Genomic DNA, 25,407 nt, shown 5'->3' on the forward strand with positions numbered 1-25,407 from the left:
CCTCTTTGAGAAACCACAAATCAATATGTATTCCACATCCCCATACAGTTCAATTCAAAGGGAATGCAGTCTGCTTCTGAGTCTTCCATTTAAGGCTGCTGTCTCAGTGTAAACAGTGGCTCAGTTGGCAAGCAATGCTAAATCATGCTTTTGTGTAGGGGTAGGCTCTGCAGATGTTATAGACTACAACTCCCATCAGCCCAAACCAGGATGACCAATAGTCAGGGATGATGGGAGCTGTAGTCCACAGCATCTGGAGTGAAGCATCAGATTGATGCACTTCCAACTCCTCCACCTGCAGAGTTTAGTTCTGTTTTTAAAGGATCTCAGCTTACTGCTATGTACAAACCAGAAATCCTGTTTTTTGTTTTGTTTTCATAAAGCTCTGGCTAGCTTAATAAGGCAGCTTTATAACTCATGGTTTGAAATTGAATTATGACACTGACTAGAGTCTGTTTTGCAGCAAGATATTTGGTTCATATGTCACATGAAGCAGAGAGTCTTTAAACACAGAACAGAACTTGGCAGAAGTTCTCTTCTTGGCCATGCAAAGAGGAAGAAAGCGGTGAGGGAGCACAATGTGCTAACGCAGCCAGTGACTAGAAAGACCAGGGTAAGTAGCACCAGCACAAAACACTGTGCACTAGCATCACAATGCCAGAAGACAATTGCAAACACTCTGGTGTAGCTGAGAAGCCTTGAGAAAAGCCTCCTGTAGCAATATCTCAGCCATTCATGCCCATCCTCTAAAAACCACTGGAACAATGTTATATAGTAGTGTATTTTGGAAAGTTGCAGCAAAATCCCACTACTTTGCAGAAAGTCCTCAGACATTTGCCTACAATGCTCAAGGGACAGTTACGAGCAACTGCTACTGAGCACTTCAAGTGCCAGTGGACGTTTTATATACAGAACAGGAGAAATTACAGTGCTTCCCAGAGGACTTGCAATAGCCTGGCAGAGCACAAGTAACAGAGAAGCCAGGGAGTGACAGCTTCATAAGCAACAACGGGGCAGGAGAGTACATGGGACTGTCCACTGAAGTCTCCAAATTGTGATACTCTCACAAGTCTCCAATCAATTTACAAATGTAGACCACATGTAAAGGGGTGAGCTTGAGCATTCCCAGGGCAAGATAGGGGTGTTTATGCAATGAATTATAGCAACACAAAAAGGAGGGTACGTATGCACTCCATCATGGGCAAGAAAGAAAGTGCAACCTTAAAAAAGGCAAGAGGCTCCCAAGAGGCAATGATGGTCCCCAACTTGGATGGCTTTTCAAGAGGATTAGACAAATACATGCAGGATAAAACTATCAATGGCTACTAGCTATGATGGCTACGTTCTGCTCCCACTGTGGGAGACTTTATGCTCCTGAATACCAGTCACTGGAAACCACAGGAGGGGAAGTGCAGTTGTCTCAGGTCCTACTTGTAGCCTTCCCACAGGCAGCTGACTGACCACTGGAATAGACAGGCCACTGACTTGAACCAGAAGGCTCTTCTTACATTCTTTTTTCCAAAAGAGCACCACTATAAAACATGGAGGGTGGCAGCCTTGCGACTTTGTGTTTTTAATGCCAGACAAGGTGACACAGCCAATTAAGTTCCAAGTTTAGGGGTTATTTCCCCTAAAACTGCATTCTGCACATTTCAGGCAGCTTTTCTTTTTTAAATTATTGATTGTGGATCTATTTTCCTGGGGCTTGTTCTCTTTACTATTTGCAAGAGTTCAGCCTTTGTTTTGATTTTGGTCTTCCCTTGGCAGACATTTACTTTCACACAGCCCTGACATAATTTTAAAGCAGGGCCAGGCAACCAGCAGCTCTCAGGCCTTGTTTCAAAAGGCCCGTGTGAGCAATCCACCCAGGGCTCTGGCAAGAGTGATCTGTCCCACCCTTGGCAGCCTGCTGGGTAGAGAGGATGAGAGGGAAGGAGGCAGGCAGTGAGGATGGAGGCAGACAGAGAGAGAACATGAATCTCAGAGCACTTCATGAACCAGGCAAATACTACTGTCTCATTTTGTACTAGGACATACTGCTGTTCTCTAGGAGGACAAGGCAATCTTACACAAATAATAATTTAATATTTGGGTAATTTAGATACCTAGAGATACAATAACTAAACCAGGCATGCTTGGCTTTCCCTTTGTCACTGAGGAACATAGTGGCAATATGCTGAGCACCCTTGGGATTTAGATGGTACCACGGAAGTCTTTCACAGACATAAATTGGGATCAAATAAATTGCAGGAGGATTCTACAGTTTCCCCATTTCTTCTGGACAAATGATGCCAGCTAAACAGGACCAAAAGTGCACTTAAACCACAGATATGCTTGTCCCCTCAATGGACACCAACCCTTTCTACTGTTGGGTTATCATTAAGGTATTAAGGGAAAAGGTAAGGAAGTAAAAATGGTATCTTACTGTTCCAAGAAGGCACTGTGACTCCTGAATGGCACCATAGCAGCCCAGGAAACCGACAAACATCATCACTGCTCCAACAGCAATCAGGATGTAGATTCCTGCCAGGGAAGACAAAAGGAAGGCACAGGCATCAACGAAGGAAGTCGATCAGAAACAGCTTGTGATGAGGGATGTGCATTTGTTTAATCCAGAACACCACCACTCTGCTCACACCAGCAGGGGAGAAAGGTGGGGGGCAGGCAAAGCCAGTCTGGAGCTGTAGTAGCAATTGAACCCACACCCATCAAGTGGGGCTAGCTCAGGATCCATTGGGTCAGTTTTTCCCTGGCCCCAGAACATCCCGTTTTGTGGCTTCCCATGGGCTACTGCCGGCAAGAAGCCTGTCAGTGGGTGAAACAGGAAGCTTTGCAATAGCAGAGTGAAGATAGTGTCTGTGGGCAGAGGCCAGAACAGATGGTTTGGATGGGGCCAAGAAAGATGGTGGCATGGGTACCTTTATTTTTGTTAACACGCCACTTTTGGATCTGTGCATGCAGATTAAAAAGTATTGGCATGCTATTTTTTCAACACAAGTGAACCAATATTTCAGGCATGATTGGTCAAATTTCTGAATCCTTTTAGTAGTTGCATCCTCTTTCTTGATTTCTGGTGGTTTCCTCTTCAATGAAGCTTGTGGTTGATACTGAACAAGAGGGCAAATCATCATTATTTATGCCTGTGTTTTGTTACCAAAAGAGCCTTTCATCACTTTCTATAATGTTCACCTTCTCATTTCACTGCTGCCATTTTCTCTCCCTTTTTCTGTTTTTCTTTTCTGTACCCATATGAAGGGTGCTTCTAAGTTCATTGTGCTTAGATGTGATCAGGAATCCTGAACAATCAGGGACCCAACCATGGGGAGGATTCTAATCATTCTCACCTGAACTTACCTGAAAGACCCCTTTCGTACCTTTGCAATGAATGCCTAAATCTAGCTTCTCAGTTCAATATAAGCACCAGAAAGAGGAATGAACTAGCCAGGCCAGCACCAGCCCACAATAATTCAGGGTGCACCACAGAACATGCCCCAGAATCCTCTTTGACATAGCAGCTTCAAATAGGCTCGTTGGCAGTTGAGTCACCATAAAAAGGGTTCTGCAGTGGCCGAAAGTTTTGAACACCACCGTTCAAGAGAATCAGGATGAAGCCAGCATGTTATGAGAGATAAAAATGAAACTGTATGATCAACAATAACGTTCCTCTTTATAAATTTCCATGCTACTAACTGGTAACTTAATCAAAAGTCATGGCTGGTTTGCTAGGGAAAGAATGGGGTGGGGGTTATACTTATCCCTGAAAGCAACAGTGCAGCATCAAAGAGTCCTATAGCAATATATAAGGTAAAGTTAAAGGGACCCCTGACCATTAGGTCCATTCGTGGCCGACTCTGGGGTTGCGGCGCTCATCAGCTTCCGGGTCATGTGGCCAGCATGACTAAGCCGCTTGTGGTGAACCAGAGCAGCGCATGGAAACGCCGTTTACCTTCCCACCGGAGCGGTACCTATTTATCTACTTGCACTGTGTGCTTTTGAATTCCTAGGTTGGCAGGAGCAGGGACCGAGCAACGGGAGCTCACCCCGTCGCGGGGATTCGAACCGCCGACCTTCTGATCGGCAAGTCCTAGGCTCTGTGGTTTAACCCACAGCGGAAGTTCTAAAAGGATATGTCAAGAACTCCCAGCACCTTGTTAACTGCTGACAATGAAACACCCTAAATCTGACTGTGCCTACAGAATGCCAGCCATGAAGAAAGCCAGCTTGTTACAGAAACTGTCCTAAACTGACAACCTGCCAAGCGCCTGACACAGATGGTGGAGAGGTGGGAGGCGAACTGCTTGCTACTGTAAAACACAGAGTGGGGGTGGGGGGGTGGGAGGGCAGAACTTTACAGTCATATAAACCTGAAGGCTTGTTATAAAACAGAAGATGTCTTTCCATCCCATTTGTTGTGAAGTAACATTCTTCAGAGGGAAAGGAGCTCTGCTTTTAATCTAGAATGGGTTCAAGATGAGAAATGGCAGCCAGCCAATACTAGAGAGGTCTTATGTGGGCCAGGAGGCATCGATCTAATAGGAATGGCATAAACACACTGTCAGGTAGATCGGCAGGAGGCCAGAGGAGAGACAAGGAACCCCACACAAAGACCTTACACAAAAGCTTTCGCAAGCTGCACAATTACTATTTTGGGGGTGTGCAGCTGAAGATTTTATTTTTTATTTAAAAAAGGAGAGAGAAATGCAAAAACAAAGACAGAAGGTCATCTGTTAGTACTAAGGTTTAATCTCTCCTGTATCAGATCATAAAGAAACAAGTAGATTAAGTAGCCGCTTTACCCCAATAAAATTATCACCTCCAGGCAGAAAAACACCTTTCTAGATAATGCAGATATCTGCAATGAGCACAGACCCAGGCACTGGTGCTATCATTACCAAGCTGCACTATGTAAGGTAGCTCTTTATGGCGTTCTGTAAAAAACACTATCCAGGTGTTTCTAGTAAAAGCCTTCCCTAGCCCTTCTTGAAAACACTAGGCCCTCAACCTGCAACCTTAAGGATGCAAAGCCCACACTCCTAATACGGAGCTGTGGTTTCCTGCTCCTGTCTTACTGGGAGGAGGAGACCTACAGAAAACTCTCCCCTTTCCCCTAGCTGTGCCCTGGCCCTGTGAATTAAGAACTTTCTAGAAAGAGATGCTTTCGGTTTGTAGAACTGTTATTCCTGCATTCCAGTCCCAAAACGCATTTTCTTGAAAAGCAAGTGCCACCCATTTCAACAAGATCTGCCCTCAAGCAGCCATGTTTAGGACTTCAGCGTGGAGAAAGATGAGCTATTACAACCCCAGCAAGGAAGCTGCTGAAAGCCAGTGGCTTTCCAGTGCCAGGATGTCTGCATTACTAACATTTGTTTTGTGAATCACTGTTAATTACATAATTATCACTGTTTATGCATTTCATTTTCCCGACCTCATTGTTCACACTCTTTATCCACACCCCCCCCACAAACCATGTGTATATATGCGGTTGCTAACATGTCTTCCCGTTCATCATTCATTTATCCCACACTTTTGTGCATTTCTCTGTGATTTTCCTCACCACATATTCAGTGTGTGTGTGTGTGCGTGTGTGCGTGTTTGTGTGTGTGTGTGTGTATTTAGTGCATTTGTTGTGCTAGGGCAACAGGGAACTTTAATTGTGCAAACCTAAAGTTAACAGCATGTACCTAAATCCATCCCACAAAATAGTGACAGTCTGGAGGCACCACAAGTCTTAAAAAGGTTCAACAAGACTCTTGTTTGCACACTGGAAAGGCATCGGTACGCAGCTCCTCCTGACCACCTCAAATTTCTTTGGCATAATTCACAGAAGAAAATAATTCAGGCAGTTAGACTCGAGGAGTTTTCCAATACTCAGTGACTTCATCCTCCTCTTTCTTGACAGGCACCCAAGAGAGTGGAAGCTGTTCCATCGTAAGCAGTGGGATGGAGAGTGGGAAAGAAGTGTGATAATGGAACTGAAGTCAGAAAGCAATAAAATGATTGAGAAGCCTTTGGGAGAAAAGCCAGATTCATTCTAAGACACAGACAGACAGCCTTTATTGAGTTTCTCTTTGTCCCGGAGAGCCAGAGCCAAATAGACAACTGGAGGCAAATAAGAGTGGGACTATTCTATGCAGTTTTAAAATGAAAACAACAACAAACCTCCCAAGCAGACAGACAATGGCCCCTTGTATCCAACTAAACTGAATTCAGCAAAGTAGAAACTCCTTTCAAGAAAATGTAGTAGTGTAGATTTAATGACATGAGATAAGCCACTTGCATCTGAGCCTGTGGGGAGCATCTCTCTCTCTCCCCCCGAGACTAACCTCTTTATATTGGACACTCTACAGTGAAGAAGTTGTTTTCTCTGCAGGGTAAGTGCTGAGAGTTCACTCTGTGTATGGAACTCCATAAGCAGTTCTGGAGAGTTGGGTTGGTCAGCACTGCGTTTCCTTTTTCAGAGAAGAGTAAAACAAAAGACCCCTTCTTGAACCTTCAGTAACTGGGGTGTCTTCCAAATCTCTCTTGGAGCCACCCAATCATTTGAATGCAGACAAATGCTGTTCCATTGAGACACATTTCCTTTATGACCAAACCTTCATTAGAGTCATACTTGTCTCTCGTCAAAAATTGCTTGGCACCTCCCCACCCCACCCCAAACAAACTGTGCTGTACAACCATTTATTGAAGAGCTACACTTCTGGTGACAGGTGAAACTGCATCTGCCATCAGGATTAGCTCGCGCAACTGGGTTTTTAGGATCAGAGCCAAAACCTAGGGTGTGAAGACAGATCCATCTCCTCAGTCTTCAGCCCAGAAAACAGGCAATAAATGCATCCAAAGAAACTCTTGGAATGCTGGAGTCATCTGGCTAGATCTCTTCCTGCTCAAACCTGCCAATTTCACTACCTGTTGTTGTCAAACAGACAAGAGAAGGAACAAGGCAAAATTTAGGAAGAGCACTATCTTTTATTTCCTGACCACATTCTTACTCTTTTCATGTTTTACAGGCAACATAATCAAAAAAAGGGAACATGCAATGATTTCTGAGAGGGGTAGTGTGGCTAGAGCCCAAGTTTGATTTCTTCTTAAACTGTGGAGCCTGGGAACTTAAGAAGAATGGGATAGGAAAATATGTAGCAGCAAGATTGCTAGGACCCAGGTTACGTAGCCTGAGCTTCCATAGCTGCCACTCATCATGAGCCACCATTGACAGGATTGGCAGCAACAGCAGCAGATATGTTCCATGCTTATGATAATATTTTATTCTCGTTAATTGTGCTGTTTTAAATATGCATTTTATATTTGATTTCCTTTAGTAATGTTTCCTTTCAGGTTTTTCTTAGAAAACTTTGCTGCGTTAAATGTGCATTCTGTGGTTGACCTGCTTTGTAATATTCTGTTTTGAAATCCTTAAGATAATATTTTAGTTTCCTGTTAACTATGTTCCTTTGAATGGATATACTTTGCATTTGACATTCTCTAGGAATGTTTTATTCTGGATTGTTTTATTTGATGTTTTAATGTGTTGTAAAGTGCTGTTTGTTTCTTAAAAATATAAAGTGATAAAGAAATGAAATTAATACTATGACTACCACTATTATAGGTTAAGTGTTTTCCTTCACTTAACCAGGACATTTCCTCCAAGTACTAGAACCAGGGACTGTAATAAGTCTTTTACACAGAAACTCCCCATATAGTTGTAATGATCCACACCCTGAATACCTCTACAGGTAACTACTCCAGCCTTCTCAAGTGATACAAGTAGGAGTAGGAGAAAAGTCTACTCTCCTTGCTTTCCCCTGCCTTCCTGAGAAGAACTTTTTACACTACATGGAGCCTATCTTGTACCAAAAGAATGCTATCTGGCAGGAAATCATTCCAGATGTTCTCTGGAGAATCTCACATCGTGAGTACTCCTCCTCCAGTAACTCTCCCCACCCGCCGTAGCTCCATGACAAAAAAGACAAAACTCTGAAGCCAAACTTTCTGCACTTTAGGTAAAAGTATACAATCCCCTTGCTATTGTGGGATCACAATGTAATTCCAACAAACTGATTAGGAGGTCTCTCTCTGTACACAAAGACACACGAGGGGAAAAAAGGGAAATAATAAATTTGGAGTGTATACTAAAAAAGCATCAGTGAAGAATCTATAGGATCCCTTCTATAGTCATGTGTGTGTGTGTGTGTGTTTGTGTGTCAACCTTAAGTTCAAAAAAGTGACAGAAATTGCAAGATGGGCAGACATACTGAGGGAGGGCACATGTCCTTCAGCAGCTCAGCTGAGTGGGAGCAGTCAGCAGCTCTCTTATTTTAGACTCTGTGCTATTTGCATACTCTTTCAGATTCATTTGCTGTCTCTTTTCTTGGTGAAAGGGGAGAGAAGATGGGAAGTCCCTGCCAAGGAGGAGGTGGGAAGTCCCTGCTTCTACTTCTTTATGAGAGGCCCATTGCTTCAAGTCTGCATCTGCACTCCAAATGCCTCTATATATATATATATATATATATATATATATATATATATATATCTATCTAAAAGTTAGAAATAATTTTAGCCACCCAACTATTTGGGATATCCATAGCATAAAAATGTTTCGCAGCTAGCATGCCTCATCGAGTAACGATTTGGTGCTGTGACACAGAACCAGGTGTGCAGGGTCTGGAAAAAACAACAGGGAAAGCAACAAGCTGCTGCAGGATACTCTTGCACTTACTATAGGGGTCTAGCACCTATGGAGTACATGGCATGTGTCCAACTGGGATCCATAACTGACCTGAACAAGAACCAGAATCAACCAAGGCACCATGTAAATTTAAACAAGCAGGCAAAGCAAATGTTGGGAGAAAATACTAGGAAGATGCATCTTCATGACAGGTTATATATATTCTAGCAGGGGCAGAGAGACACCCTGATCTCAAGCTTTTTTATGAGCTGGCGGATACATTAACCAAGACCACAGCTACTGCCCATTGTAGCAATGGCTTCGTAGCCAGATACCATTGTGGAAAGGCCTTGGGACTGTATCATCGGTGGTAAAGCTTCTCTTTTTCTGCCCTCATCCGCCGCCCTTCATTTCACATCGCTGCCCGGCCCTTCCCTCCTCCACTCCCAGGAGAAGGAACTCTTCTTTCTCTAGCTGACGGTAAACAGGCGCCGCCGTGGCACGAAGGCCCAGCCTTCACAGCCAGAGCTGCAGTGGAAGGAGGGGGCGGGGAAACCACACACACACACACCCCTCCTGCTAGCATTGAAAAAGACATCCAGCTGCTCCACTCACTCTGCCAAGATGGAATGAGGAGCTGCCGAAGAACAAACACAGAAAGCAGCCTAGGGGTGGGAGGCTTCTCTGCAGCCGGCAGGGAGCTCCATTTCTGAGAAGGGAGATGCAGCCATCCCGCACAGACACACCCAGCGCACACACACCACAAATGTCTGCCCCTAGTCGGCTCCTAATCCTCACAGCTGCCTGTTGCTTCCCACTCACTCCGCACTGCATCCTCCATCCGTGGCTTGTAAGGGCTTTGGCAAAAGGGATCGCACTGAGCTGCTGCTGCTCCTCCTCCTCCCCAGTTATTACTTCCTCGCCACTGTGCTGATCTCAGTACACTACAAACCCACTCCCTCAAAATGGTCGCTTCAGAGGCCATCTCATGTAGGCACAGCCAGCTATCAAAACACGGCTTGTTAGCAGCACAGGGCTGGTAGCAGGCTGCACACTCTACCCTGAAAGTTAATGCTGTCTTCTCTCCCTTATAGCCCAAGGCTCCGATGGAACTTAAAAACCACAGGATTCAGCAGATGGAACATGCAGTACTCCTTGAAAGCTCAGCTTTTATTTTTTAAACGTTTCTAGAATTCACAGTTGAAGAGGGGAGGGAAAATATTGCTTGCGTGCTGGCATGTTTGTTGAAAACAAGAAGAGGGAAAGATTTGGGATGGGGGGGTGGAAGGGAGGGAAGTCTTTCAGCACAGCTCACAGTTCATGCATCTTCTAACAAGCTGAAAGTTCCCCCTCCTTCGTTCCCACACCCTCACAAGAGAAATGAAACAACACGTTCCATATGCTGTGACCTCCCCTCTCCTTTCGGATTGCAGAAGCAGACCTATTAAGCAACATGCATGTGAATTTGCAAATGTGTCCTAATATACAGTACGGATGATATTTTATGCAGAGGACAGCTCTACGTTGAGTTCTAACACGCAGAAATGCTCCAGTGTTTGAGGTCTGAGAAATGATACAAGGGATGTGGAAGCAGAGCAGCACATATCCTTAAGTTCACTGGACAAGATTCCTCTTTTCCTCTCTCTTCGTGAACCAGGAATAGTCAAGTGGAGTGGAGTCACTAGAGCAAAGCAGGGCGTGGCAAGTCTGGAAACAAATCTTTCAATTAGAAGCCATCAGAGGCTCCAGACTTGGGGAACCTCGGGTTGAGAACAGTTGAACAAAATGGTCTGCTATTTATTACTGAATGGAAATTAAAAAACAACCCTGAGGAATCCAAGCAGCGCCTTTTCTGCATGATTCTCACACAGCAACATGTTGGCAGCTCCACAAGAGGGTGGGCCATATGTTTTTGGACACAAGAAGCTAATTCAGCTGCGCTTTTAAAACTCTTGTCACTCACAGCTCTGCCATATCAGCTTCTATTAATAAGGTATCTGAGCCTCTCTCTCTCACACCCACACACGGCAGGCATATTAGGAATATTTCCAATGTTACTAGGAAGCAGATTGCTGGATGTTTAACAAATACTGGCAAAAGAGAGAGATAGAAAGACAGTGCTTCCTTCTGTAGGGCATAAATTCTGGAGAAATAACCTGCTGACCACATCACACCACTTCCTGGTCTTTCTGCCTTCCGTTTCCATGCTGTTCCACATCCACGACACAGGACTCAAAGCCTTCATATTCTCCCAGTCAGTGCAAAAAGCAAGTGGGCAGCATGCAAAAAAAAAAAAAACAAAAACAAATCATGGAAACAGGCATTGAGGCACACTTCAGTGCTGGTGGCGCTGCCAAGCTGTGTGAGGAAACTGGGATACCAAAAGCAGATGCTCTGCACAGCTTAATGCGCTGTAAGCTTTGGACTGCTGCTCCTGCAGAGATGGATGATTCCAAAAAAGGGCTCTGCTTCTGAGCAAGTCAGCAGTCTGGCTGATTTACTTACAAAAATGAGAGAGATCATATTAAGCCTAAGTACACTTATCCAGGCAGGCAAGCCTGGAGAACATGAGTCACGTTGATCACTGCAATTGAAGACAGCTGCTCTGCATCCTCCTCAGCAGAGCCATAGCTCCTCACCATTCAGAGGCTTGGGGCAAGAGCTGCATGCAAGCAAAGATCTAGCAGGGGTGAATGTTGGTAATCTTTGGTAATATGGTGCGCCCTCAGCAAGGCCAAAATTGGGCACTCCCAAATGAATCTTTTCAATTTTGCGCCACCTCGGCTCAGCACCCTGTGCAGGGGAACCGCCCACATTGCCCTAAATCCAGTGCTGGTTGCAGAGATGTCTAGGATCCTGAAGCAAGTGATTCCTTCCTCTCTCACCAGCCAAGTCCTGGAAAGGCCAAGTGCCCCCTCCAAGTGGACCCTCACTGACCTGCACTGCATTTATAGGTCTCCTTGTGCCTTACTGCCCCAACGTCCCAATGTGGTTTTAGAAGAAAGCGCTGGGACTTTTGCTATGTTTTCCTGTTACTAGCTTTAGGACAGGTAGTCAAAGAGAGAGTTCCTGTTCTATTCCTCTTCTAAAACCAGCACAGGATTTACTAACCTGCCCACCCCCAACAAAGTCCGTAGAGCAGGAACAGGGAAAACTTGTGGCATGCCAGAAGTTGCTGGACCACAACTCCCATCATCCCTGACCACTAGCAATGCTGGCTGGGAATGATGGAATTTGGGAGTCCCAACAACATCTGGAGGGCCACAAGTTCCCCTCACGCTCAGCAGCAGGTGGTATGCATAGAACTTTATGCAGATTCAGCTGTGGAAAAAGATGACTGTGCTTGAATGTCTGCCCCTGCTCTATCCCAGACTCAACACATTCAAGAAATGCTTGCCTTTGAGCAAAATACTCGCTGCACAAGAGGATCAACCTTCTCTTTTCCATTTGGTTCAACAATATTGAAGCATATTTATCAAACAAGCCTCCTGCTTTTTGATAAAAGGCTCTAAAAAGCTCTTCAGTTTGTATAAATCAAGATAATGTCACTTCCAACAGTGCCTTACATAAAAGGGCTACCATTTATCCTAAATTCGTCAAAGGTTGCTCAAGAGCCTTGCAATTCAAATCTGAGCATTTTTATTCAATTTATACAATCAACAGCCTTCCCTATAACCGAAGTTCTCTGAGTAGTTTACAGGGATTAAACCCAAACGAAAAGTACAACAAAATGAAAATAAAACAAAGGTAACACAATTATGACATCACAACCAGTCACAGTCATGTTTTCCATCAGCCATTAAAGCACTCATCTCAGACAGCCAAGCAGCCTACTTCTATAAAGCAGCTAAACCAGGAGTGGGAAACCTCACTCAACCTGAATGTGGCCCTTCAGCTCTCTCCATTTGGCCCTCAGAACTCTCCCCAGGTCACATCTCTCACTGGCTCTACGTCACATATCAAGGTCTTCACCTTGTAGGAATGTGTTCCTGAGCTCTAATAAAGCTTCTTGTCTGTCTGGATGGAGGGCAGAGAAGGGTGTGTGAATGTGTGTGCAGAAACTTCACAGGTGGTGAAATTTACATGTGTTCCTCTGGCCACTCTGGCCTCTGCTCCCACCCACCACTGCCATGTGGCCCACAGATGGTTGCCCAAAAGGGAATGCAGCCGTTGGGCTGAAACATGATCTCTCAGTGCTTGAGACTGACTAATAGTAAATGCACGCAAGGACACCAGAGCAAAGCAACCTATGGCGGGCGGAATGTTAAAGAGTCAGGACATAGACTTCAAAAGTGATGGTGGTGGGGTCAGAAGATGAGGAGAGGAGAACAGGAACGTCAGGGATAAGGTACAATGCAACGGACAGGTGCTCTGTTAGGTTACTGATAACAATGCAGAAGTTTCTGCTGTAGCTGATTCACCTCTTAAACTGAGAAGTGCCACAGATATAGGCACTTTGTCAGATTCTGGGGGTTTGAGTTTTGGACACTACATAATTATTGCGCATGCACTTTTAGGACAGAGCATGATACAAAGCTCCAAAAGAGTCTAGGAGCCGGTCTGCACTCTGTAACCCAAAGCTCTGTTTGCAGGTTAGTTCAAACTAGCCTGGAGTATACACTGTGTCCAAAAGCAAAAAGTCAACAGAGTCAACAGCTGCACCACTTTCAGTAGGAGGTTTAGTTTAGTTATAATATGTATGTTTGCCGTTACAGAAAATAGCTATTCTCTCTTCTTTTTCCTCTCCTTTTTTTTTGCATTGCTTTATTAAGGGCAGAGAATGTTCCAGAGAGCTGTTGAGGAACAAACCGCTTTTCCACCCCGTCTCATTCTTACAACATTCCAGCCCCCTCCAGCCCCCATGGTTCCTGCTTACCAACGTAGTATGTGCTAGGAGCCGGCTGGTCATCTAGCCTCGATTCCAAGATACTTGAGGTCTGCGAATCGTGACGAAGCCACAATGCCACACCTAGAATTATTCCTCCTGCAAGCTGAAAAGAAATTTAAGAAGGCAGGTTAACATGACCCCTTCAAATAAATGGGGGGAAAGAGATTGCTCATGCCATAAAATGATTCACCAAAACGTTCCAAACCTCGTCACACACCCAAGATGCACCAAACACCCAGGCAAATGTGGGCAGGGTCTGTGAGATGGGATGAGGGATAAGAAAAAGAAGAAGAGTTTGGATTTGATATCCCGCTTTATCGCTACCCGAAGGAGTCTCAAAACGGCTAACATTCTCCTTTCCCTTCCTCCCCTACAACAAACACTCTGTGAGGTGAGTGGGGCTGAGAGACTTCAAAGAAGTGTGACTGGCCCAAGGTCACCCAGCAGCTGCATGTGGCGGAGCGGGGAAGCGAACCCGGTTCCCCAGATTACGAGACTACCGCTCTTAGCCCCTACACCACACTGGCTCTCAAGAGATTAAATGAGGTTAGTTTTGTTTAAAATACCTTATCAGTACCAAACACATATCCAAACACAATCCTCAGGTTGACTTAGTCATTCATTTCCCTCCAGCAACCTAAATGAGACACTTATCGATAGGGTTCTTTTCATCCCAGTGTGATTAGAAAGTCATGTTTGAATCTATGTCCTAGTGTATCAGCTGGGGGCTACATTAGCACATAATTAATGACAATGGCACTCAAGTAGCAGAAGAGCATTTCCAGTGCCTTAACTAGCAAAAGTGTGTTTGTTGTGAAGCATCAGAAAATGTGCGAAGTGTAGTATGGCTCAAAGAATTTCATTTCATGAAGACCCAATGCTAGGATACTTGTATTGATCATTGTGTAATATTCTTTAAAATGAATATATAGGCACAGTGTGTACACATGTGGCAAGTCCACCATAATTCTGGCTTCTACTTCACCATCTGACAAACAAAACAACAGCCCTGAGCTGCTCATAAAAAAGAAAAAACCCAAGAGGAAAACTAAACACTGGCGCAGACTACAATTTTGCTTTTTCCACTCAGAGTCGGCAAGAATTCTGACAAATTGAAAACACACTGCAATGGGTCTGATCTTTGGCATACTGTTTTTTCCAGTTGCTGTTCCAGGTGTCCAATTCTGCTTTTCATATTCCAAATAAGATAATGCTTCAGCTGCCTGAGCAACACTGCAGAGCTAGAAAACAGTGCAATGTTCCGTTTCTCATGGGAAAACTGGTGAGAGGCAAATGGGTGATGTCTGCAGAAGAGCACAAATGTAACACTTGTCCCATGTACACACTTCACAGTCACCAAAGAGTCTCATTCTTTTTCTCTCTTTTAAAGAAAGTTACCAAAGTCAGTCTCTCCCGCTCAGATTTTTTTCTTTAAATGGTATATTCAAGCATGCAGATTTTGTAAAAAACAACAACAACACACCAAACCTTTAGTACTTTATGAGATATACATCCAATAAATAACATTGCATGCAATGTCAAAGACTGAACTGCAGATTTTATGTATTGTTATATACATTCTAACTTATTGTCCACTGCTTTATACAAAGCTACCATCCCCTTCCATTCTGCAGATGGATGGAGCTTCCTGATCACACACACCCCACACACACATTGACATACTTTTACTTTTCATGAGCAAAAGACTTTTGTTGTGTTTGCATGCATGTGTCCGCACATAAGCAGTACGGTCCATGCTTCAACAGGACAACCCCCTAATTCAAACCCTTCCAATATGATCTACTGAAACATGCTCCAACTACTTTTAAAACCAGCAGAATACAGTGGTACCTCGGGTTAAGAACTTAATTCGTTCTGGAGGTCCGTTCTTAACCTGAAACTGTTCTTAACCTGAGGTACCACTTTAACTAATGGGGCCTCCCAGTGCCGCTGCACCGCCGCCGCATGATTTCTGTTCTCATCCTGAAGCAAAGTTCTTAATCCGAGGTACTATTTCTGGGTTAGCAGAGCCTGTAACCTGAAGCGTCTGTAACCCGAGGTACCACTGTACATATTACAGAATGGATCAGGAAGATAACAGTGACGCTCAGCATAATTAGATGAAAAGGAGATAGAAGAGGGTGGAAATATCAGCAGGTTGTGGTGGGGAAATGGGACCACAAACTGTAAACAGACAGAAAGGCAGCTGGAGAAGCCCACTATACACTTTTAAATCCAGCTTTCTAGATAAACATAATGTGGATACAGCCTGTAAATATGTCCTTGCTTTCTGTTCACTTTTATTCTCAAACAGAGTCTTCTGTCAAAATTTCAAAAGGATTTAGAGGATAAATTTCCTGTCCTTATGCCAAAGATATCTATTTGCAAAGTCCCACTTATTGCAATGCAACTTCTCTTCAAGTAAATGTGTGTAGGATTGCAACCCAAAAACTTGAGCCTAACCATGTTTTACTTGGACGTAAGTGCAAGTTAAGATTGCAGCCCCAGATATACTGTGACTTAGAGAAACCCTCATTCGCCCTTCCTGTTTACACTGCAATGTTTTAGCACCAAAAAAGGCGGCACTGAAATAGAATGTGATTACCACAACAACCTGCTACATTTCATTGTTTTCTGTGCAAATGGGTTTGCCCCACCCTGCATCTGATCTCTGAAAGTCTACCCCAAGAAAATTCACCAGAGTCCAGTTCACCAAATTCCAAGTTAATTAATTCAGCAGCACCTATATATAGAACCTTCTCTTTGGTAACTATCAGAACCAGATTTTGTACGCTCATTTAATAAGACATTAGTTTCAGTGGGCTTACTGAAACCACCCTCACTTATGGCTCTTCCAACAAGAAGAAAACAGACAACCAAGCAGGGAATGCAATACATTCCTGTAAGCTTTAGAGAAGTTGCTGCTAGGGGGAGTGAAAAATCTGGATACCAATCTCATATCTGCATCTGGCTCTTTAAGACTAATGAAGGTTTCGGAACATGGGAAAGATGCCATGAAATATCCTAGCAACTTCCTTCACTTAGAGCAAAGTGCAGCCTTTTTTTCACTTGTGCTGAAGGAACACTTAGAGCAAAGTGCAGCCTTTATTTCACTTGTGCTGAAGGAACAGCTCAACGTTTTGGTCAGAACTGTGAAATCTCACAGGAACCTTGTGGTAACTGGTAGCAGATACGCATGCATGCAAGAGGTATCTGTCCATTGTGTGATGCATGCGAGCATGGTTATTAGGGAGACATTGTTAACATGGCAATCCCAAGCCAGGACAATTTTAATTAATGCCAGTAAATCAGAATGTGAGGTTATAAACAAGGAGATAACCTACAATAGGTCATGGGGTCACCCCCTTTTTTTCTTTTCTTTTACAAAACATGCATTTTAAACCCCTTTATATCCTCTCAGAGCACTCAAGCACTGTATAGCATTAATCACATCTAAAAATTATTTTATAGCCAGTGTGCAATTTGCAGTTCTGTGGGGAAAGCAGCTTTGGACAAAGGGAGGGTAGCAGGGACTGAGAGAGAAGCAAATGATTGCCCTACAACCCTTCCTTATAGCAGCATAGAGACTGTTCTCAAAAATGAAAGTGCCTTAGAACTTTGTGTATTTTTTTTCTCCATAACCAATGATCTGATCTCTTTGGAATTTTACACAGAGAACAATACCGCAAAAATGAAAAACAAGCCTGCACTTTTGAAAAACAACAACCCTGTAATAACCAATATTATTTTAGATTTTAAGATGAACTTTGTTTCATTCATTTTTTCTATTACAGCTATGGATTGTAGGAAAGTTGTACCCAGTAGCCATTTCCTCCCCCCCCCCCACAATGTCCAAAAAACATAAAATTTTGTTCCAAGACATAAGAGACCCAAAGATTTTATTCTTTGTTGAGAAAGAGCATGTCTTTGCAATAATTTTCACCATCAAAAACTTTTGAATGCATTGTACCCTAACGCTGAAAATTTAGGTTTTCTAAATCTAGTTTTTCCACCAAAAAAGCTACATTTATACATTTTTAAGGCATTTATAAAATCTTTTGAGTGCTGGTTTATTTTTTCCCTGAAATCTTCATCAGGTTATTGATCTCTGTGTAAAATTTCAAAGAGATCTGATCATTGGTTATGGAGAAAAAAGATAAAATGCACACAAGGCCGAGGATCTCAAGAGGGACAGAAACACAGATTTCACGAAACTTTGAAGTTCTATAAAATTAAAACTGTTTGAGATACAGGGGGGCGAATTAAGGGGGGGGGTTCTTTCAACCATAAGGGAATGGTGTACACCAAGTTTCATTAAAATCCGAGATGGTGGGTGGCATGACCACGTTGAACTGACGTGGAATGACCCTTCTAGAGCATTAGCAGAGTGTGTTGTTTTTATAGTAACAGAATAACAAATATTGTGATACCTGTAAGGCTTAACATTTAATTGTGAAATAAGTTTTCCTGGGCTAAGGCTGCAATCTGAACCCCTCTCCTGATAGTGATGGCTTTGGGGGGGGGGGGTTAGATTGGTAATAGTCACCTCTGTGCCAAAATCTGCCAGCAGAGAGGAGCATTTATGGGAGGTGGGGGCTCTGCTACGGCAGCAGCCCCAAATTTTGTCCTTCTAGGTAGGAAGCTACTGTAATGATGGATGTCAATGTGAACTTTTTCTATGGTTTGTTCTTGTAGATCATGGCATCAGGATAATAGGCATAACTTGATATAAAAAGAAACCCCATTATGAACTCTCTAGACCCTGCTACTAGTCCTTATCTTAAATGTGAGCTGGAAAGTATGCATAAGTATCCTGATTTCCTAATACTTAATATTAGTATTGGCGCTAATCCTCCTGTAAGATTCCCCACCCCCCATAGACAGTAAGTTCTTTAGAGAACTCCAAAGGTAAACTCATGATTCAAAGAATATTCAGATAACCAGAATCATGTCCTTTCCACTTCAACCTTATCGGTGTAAATAGAGTGGTGACAGACAGGAACTTGCAGGAAATAAACAATTGCACAAAGACATAGAAAGGTTGTAACACTCACACATTCAGGAAACCCCTCCCCTGTCCATAGAGTTACACTGGGCCAGAGTAATGCTTAAACCCCAGATTTTCAATGGCTGCACCGCTCACAGCTCCAACAAGGCCCTCTTTTTGCCCCACACTTTCAAGGACCAGCTTCACACTTCTGTGGACCAAGGAATGGGTCTGCCTTACTGACACAGAATACTGAACGGGAGGCAAAAGGCAGAGTTCTCCATTCCTGACTAGCTCTCTAGGTACTTAAGGTCAGGTATACATCCCCACGTCCCTTTTCTTCTTTTCCCATGGGTACTATGGCAGACTGCCATGCTCATTCTCCAGGGCTTGGGGTAATTCTGCCCAGTATCTCAGGAGAAAGCTGCAAAAGAGAATGTTTGTGGCCAGACAGCTCTGCCCAAGTCTACAAAGTTAAATGCTTCTTCCTAGTAAGAGTGACTTACCAGAAAGTAGCCCACTTACGGAGTGCTCTCCCCAGGGAGGTGCAACTTTCATCTACGCCATTATGGCACCAGGCAAATTATATTATATTATAGGAGGTTTTTAATCTATGATGGAACTGTATCTCTTTTTTCAGGACTGCCACTTGAGTTTACTATTTCTTAACAACATTTTACTGTTGCTTTAAAATGTATGCCACTGTGAAAGTTTCTTAATGGAAAGGCATGATAGAAAATGGAAAACTGGGTGTTAGACCAGGGGTCGGCAACCTAAGGCCCACGGAGGCTGTTTAACCGGCCCAAGCCACCCCCAAACCGAGTCCCCACGCGCTGCGCTAAACCGGCGCGGCACGGGGACTCTCTTCCACGGCTCCGGAAATCGCTTCTGTTCATGCCAAGATACCGAAAATCACTTCTGTGCAGGTGCAATTTTTGGCATCTGGGCATGTGCAAAGCAATTTCTGGCGCCACGCACATGCACAGACGTAATTTCTGGCGTTGTGCTGTGCCGGTCTGGCACACGGATCTCCGCAGAAGTGATCTGGCCAATGCCTGGTAAGCTTTGCCAACCCTTGTGTTAGATCATGAAAGGTGGTGGCACAAAGTTCTTTGACAGGAAATGAACACACAACACAAGGCAAAATTACTCATCACATTTGTTCTTTCAAGGAGGTTAGGGCATCCTTCATGCGATTTATGTCACCCTATCTGCAAAGACCACCCAGGGAGCTCCGTGACCGAGCAAAATTTGAGGCCAAGTATCCCTGACCCAAGAACTATATTCACTCATGCCAATTTACAGGGTATCAACAGATAGCATCATGTCCAAAATTTGAGAAGTAACAGTGCAACCCTCTCCAGCACCATTAGGACTTCAGTCTGAGAACAGACTGGTTTTGGATAGACACATTCAACAAGGAAGTTACAAGTTGTAAAGTATTCCAAGAGAAGCCACTGGTGTTCTTTTCAGACAATGTGTTTTCTAAAAGATGGTACCCAAGGTGAGATCAGAAAGCAGACCTCAGGCTTACATGTGCTTTCCCTTCTACCATATCTTGCTCCTTCCACTACAGAGAGAACCTGCATTTAAATTGGTGGGATTTTCTGAAACCTGCAAGAGGGAGAGAACCTGCTTTTTAACAGGTCTATCAGAAAGAGAACTTCATTCTAATCCAGGGGATGAAATTCTAGTGCCTTAACAGGCCCTAACACCACAGAGTGGGAGGCTGCTGTTGGGGAAGGGCATAATTCTCTTAGATGATAACATATCTGCAATGCTGCAGGAGAAAGATGGAGCGGAAATGAGGGGATTCTTATGGGTGAAAGGCAACTAAGTTATACTCAGAGTAGACCAATTGAAATTAATGGGCCTTACTCATATTCATTAATTTCTGTGAGACTACTTTGAGCAAAACTTAGCTGAATGCCATCCTATTTTGTCTGCTGCTATTGGTTTGTTTTTATTCAGCTGTCTTTTGGTATATGATTATTACCTAGTTGAATAGTTGTTGGGTGTTTCCCCATAAGGTAAAAGGTGGGATATAAATACATAAATAAAATACTACTAATAATAGTAATGTAAAAATAAAATAAAAAATAAGATTGTGTACTAAAGTAGCCCTGGTCAGATATTTATCACTGTCCTACAGGGAAGTGAGGGCAGGGAAGGAGGACAGTGATGTAAGGTCCTGGCTGGTTCTATAAAGAAATCCTACAGAAAGGCCACAGTGTTGGCAGACAGGAAATTGCCTGGAAGGAAATCAGTTTACAGTGCACAGATGACACAGCTTTGCAGGCTGTGTAAGGAAGGGTTTAAAAGCTACCCATGACTGCATGTGAGTTCCTGTGCATGCAACATCATATGTCATCTCTTGTGTGCCTTCTTTATTGCCTTTTCTCCAGCCAAAGATTTATTGCTTCCCGGAAAGAACTGCGACAGCTCTTTTACACACAAATATGGAACAAATTCTTGAGAGTTTGGTGTGATGGGGAGAGGCGGGAGAAGGAAAAGTAAACTTGATAATGCTACATGAAATTGGCCAGCTAGGATCCATGGGGCCAAAAATTTGACTGGCTCTTGAGATTGCATCAGTCTACCTAAAGGACACTTGGAAAAACAGTTACGAGAACATGGGAACCAAACTCCCAGTGCTTCAAATGGTGAATATCCATTCCGTTTCTGCCTCTGCCCCACAGCACACCAGAACTCCTCCCTGTGATAAGCTTCTCCTTATTGCAGCATTGCTAGATTATCAATTTGGAATCCTTCTCTAAATCACATTCTTTCCTCAAAACTCAGAGGGGCAGGGAAGAGAAGGGAGGAATTCCTACCTCAACCACCTCTACCCTCTCATCTTTCTCTGTCCACATAAGTTACCTCAACTCAGGAAGCTGCTTGGGAGCCATGCTCCTCGCTTCTTCAAATGCTTGCCCTTCTCACCTCAGGCCCAAACTAGATTTAAACCTTAGGAAGTCTGTTTTAGCATTCTCAGTTCCATCACACCCAATTTCTCAGAAACTAGTCTTTCGTTTATACAACCAAGATAATTTCTTCTACTTCAATCCAAACCTAACTTGATTAAAGACTACAAGTGATAGATAATTGCTACATCACATGGTAGTTTGTCCTAGCAGCTAATTACTGCTACTAAAAAAACACCATAATGATTTATCTAGCCTCAATTTAGAAATACTAATCTAGCAGACACGATCTAATCTTTTTTTGAACACCAGATGCTTTGCTCCTTTGTAAATAAAGAGTAAGTTGCTTTGGGGGAAGCTCTTTAAAGAACCAGTTTACTCGAGCATTTTCTACATGATATAGTTAGCGCAAATAAGGGCAATTGTTTTTATCCCCAAGGGCTAGTAGAAAGCAGATTCATGTTTTTCTAATTAAACAGTTGCTGCCACCCCCTTCAAACAGTCAAGTTTTCTTAACCTTCCTGGAATGAAGAAATTTCAAAAGTTTGGCTTGATGTGCTGGAGGTCACATAGCAGACCATATTTACTTTTTGAACCACCGTTCTGAATGAATGAGTTTTTACCATTATTCCTAAAAGTTCTGTCTTGTCTCCACATTCAGCACTGGGTCTTGACTTCCAGATCTGAGTGCTTTTGACATCCTGGCCATTTTATTTCAACTTGGTTCACACACAAGAGAACGTTTTTCTGCTTCAGCAACTTAGTATTTTGTTCCTATGGTCCATGTAATTTCTGCAGGTTTTAAGATGGTTCATGCATCTGTTGTAGTGTGTGTGGACATTTGGGGAACAACTAGCAAGGCAGTGACAAGACAGAAGGTATTGCCTGAAATGAAGAGAAAGCTGTGAAGTGGAAAAATGTTAAGTACAAAATATTTTGATGATCTCCTGGTTTCTTTGCGTTTTTGCACTAATATTAACATCAAGAAAGATACCAGACAGAAGGCAGAGTTAAAATAGAAGAATGCAACAGAAAGCATTGTTTTGCCATTAATCGCAGGAGACCCACAACTCAACTGGGGATCTGGGGGTTGAGATAAGGTAAAGGTAAAGGGACCACTGACCATTTGGTCCATTTGTGGCCGACTCTGGGGTTGCGGCGCTCATCTTGCTTTATTGGCCGAGGGAGCCAGCGTACAGCTTCTGGGTCATGTGGCCAGCATGACTAAGCCACTTCTGGTGAACCAGAGCAGCACACGGAAACACCGTTTACCTTCCCGCCGGTGCAATACCTATTTATCTACTTGCACTTTGACGTGCTTTTGAACTGCTAGGTTGGCAGGAGCAGGGACTGAGTAACAGGAGGTCACCCCATCGCGGGGATTTGAACCACCAACCTTCTGATCAGCAAGTCCTAGGCTCTGTGGTTTAACCCACAGCACCACCCCTGTCCCACAGGGGTAGAGGTAAATGTGCACAAGAACCTTAAATGTACGCAATAACCTTACTCATGCTTGCCTGATGGGCTGAGTGGCTCAGAGATTTCATTTTGCAGTTTCCCTAAGGAAACCTATCACCACTAGGGCTGTGCTATAAATTGATATAGCATCTGACATCAGGTTTTAGATCAAATCGTGATAACCGATTTTTAAAAGATGACTTTGCAATTTATTGCATATTGCGTGTGTGGTATTCAAAACTCACAATATTGGAAAAAACAGGAAGCCAATGCTTCTTCCTGCGTGTGCAGCCCTTGCTAACTCCACCTCAGTCAACCTCCATCCCTGCCTTCTGCAGCATCAAGAAATAGCTACAAATCACTACAGCAGGCAGACTCAAAAATCACCCAGAGGATATCGCCAAACGGAGCCAGTTTAGCAGTCACTGTGAGTCTCAACCTTCCCTATCTTCTGTAGCAGCAGCAGCAGCAGCAGCAGCAGCAAAACTCTACAAATTACTACAGCAAGCTGACTCAAATATCGCCAAGCAGATATGTATCGCCAAGCGGAGCTTTAAGAAATGGTTAGCTCTCCGTCTCCCCAGCCATCCAGCCAGCAAGCAGGGACTTCTTCCCTCAAGTTTCTTGCTTCAAGGCCCCAGGCTGGTAGTTGGAGTAGGGGAAGCCTACAGGTTCAGACTTCTGGAGCCCCTTTCCCACATAAAAACATAAAGAGGGGGTTAGTAAAAAAACAGACACCTTCCTTTGTCATTTGACCCTCTTCTGTCATTCTGTATGTGTACTGCTTGTGGGTGTGCTAGTGTGTATGTGTGTCTCCCTCCCCCCTCCCGTTGGTGTGGTGCATTTGTTTTTGTGAAGCAGCCTGCAAAAAGCACTGGGATTTTTTATTAACCCAACCCACACTTCACACTTTGCTTTCTGTAAGTGGCAGCCCAGCCCCTTGTTAAAACTGTACTGCTTGTGTGGGTGTGGGTGTGAGAGTGTCTCCCTGACTCCCTCTTCCCTCTGTTGGTGTGCCCAGCTGATGTTTCATTTGGAGCCATGACACTATGGCAAGGAACTTTCCTGGAGGTGAAGGGGTCTGTGGAGAAAGGTTTCTTCAGCTCCCTTTCTTTACCCCATGTTTTTTAGCTCAGTCAGCCCTGCAGTGTTTCTCTTGCACTCTCTGTTTGTTAACTCTTTCCCCTCCAAGTTGCTTCCTTCCTTGCTCTGTGATTCTCCTCCTCCTCCTCCTCCTCCTCCTCCTCCTCCTCTCTGTGTGTGATTGTGGCTTTCAAGTTGCTTCAGAGTCAAAGAAATCCCCCCACCCTACTCTGCTGTTGAATATTTGAGTATCTAAAAGTGTGACATTAGATCTGCTTTTTTCTTGTTTAATAATGTAATTAAATTTTCAGGGAACCTTTGATATCTATGCTACTAATCATTTCTACAGCTTTAACTTAAGAGAAAATGTGCTAATTTAAACATTACTGGTACAGCATTACTATAACATTAATAGTTGTAACAATGTGTTAAAGGTAAGTAAAAAATGATCAATTTTAGACTTAGACCCATAAGTAGTAGCAGTTGCCAGGACATTACCGTGTTCACCTCTCCATAGCTCCAGCCTTATTTCAGATATCGTGATATATCAAAATATCAAAATGTTTAACTGGTGATATATTGTGCTGCTGAAAACCAGGTATCTCCCAGCCCTAATCATCACATTATTCAGTTAAAAGTCTTGCACACTGTATACTAAAACACAAGAATTGCATTATAGGTGGGGCTTATAGAGCAGAGCCATAGCCATGCCAAGGGAGCAGAGAAAAGAAAAGCAAAGCCCTCAGGTCTTCCGTGATACTCAAAAGTCCTTTCTGGGTGTTGCAACAAACTGGCCCGTGGGAGCTTTTATTCCTGTATCTGTTTGTTTTGCTGTTGATGTTGATGAATTGCTTCCCATAAAACATTCCAAAGCAATTAATAATAAAAACATCAACAATATAAATGTATACATAAATAATTTCATGCCTGATACAGATACAGACAGGGGCAGAAAATTCTGCTTAAAAGGCTTGTTGAAAAAGGAAGGTGGTCAACAGGCACCAAAAGGATAGAAGATGCCTGCCTAATATGTCACAGAAAAAAAGAGTCTGAAAGGGTAGGTACAACCACTAGAGTAACGGGCTAATTCTTACATCATATGATATTAACCTCCAGATGAGACAACATCTGCAAGAAGCCCTCAGCTGCATGAGATGATTTGAGACTCATGGTACATCCACAATAGGCATCTATAACCTGAGCTGCCAACCACTCACATCCCAGCACATGTGTGCTTTGATTACATCTTGAGGTAACACATATTCATCTTGCTACTGAATTATATGAAGTACTCTCAGTGTTGTATAGCTGACTAACAGCAGAGGGAAGAAAACTGGAATGCACGGGTATAAAATAGTTTCACCAGTTCTTCACAGCTGCCAAATTGGGACAACCATTCGTCTGA

At 43.5% G+C, this 25,407-nt stretch overlaps 1 protein-coding gene across 1 annotated transcript in view; it reads right to left on the bottom strand.

Moving 5' to 3' along the window:
* Window positions 1–25,407, bottom strand: part of CD81 (CD81 molecule) — a 54,853-nt gene that overhangs the window by 14,897 nt on the left and 14,549 nt on the right. The window contains exons 2-3 of the mRNA XM_082195259.1: window positions 13,539–13,653; window positions 2,426–2,523 (exon numbers count right to left, since the gene is read on the bottom strand). Of these exons, the coding sequence (XP_082051385.1) occupies window positions 2,426–2,523; window positions 13,539–13,653 (213 nt within the window). The remainder of the gene's footprint in view (window positions 1–2,425; window positions 2,524–13,538; window positions 13,654–25,407) is intronic.

Source organism: Podarcis vaucheri (genome assembly GCF_965113315.1).
Source record: "Podarcis vaucheri genome assembly, chromosome: 1".
Classification (NCBI taxonomy): domain Eukaryota; kingdom Metazoa; phylum Chordata; class Lepidosauria; order Squamata; family Lacertidae; genus Podarcis; species Podarcis vaucheri.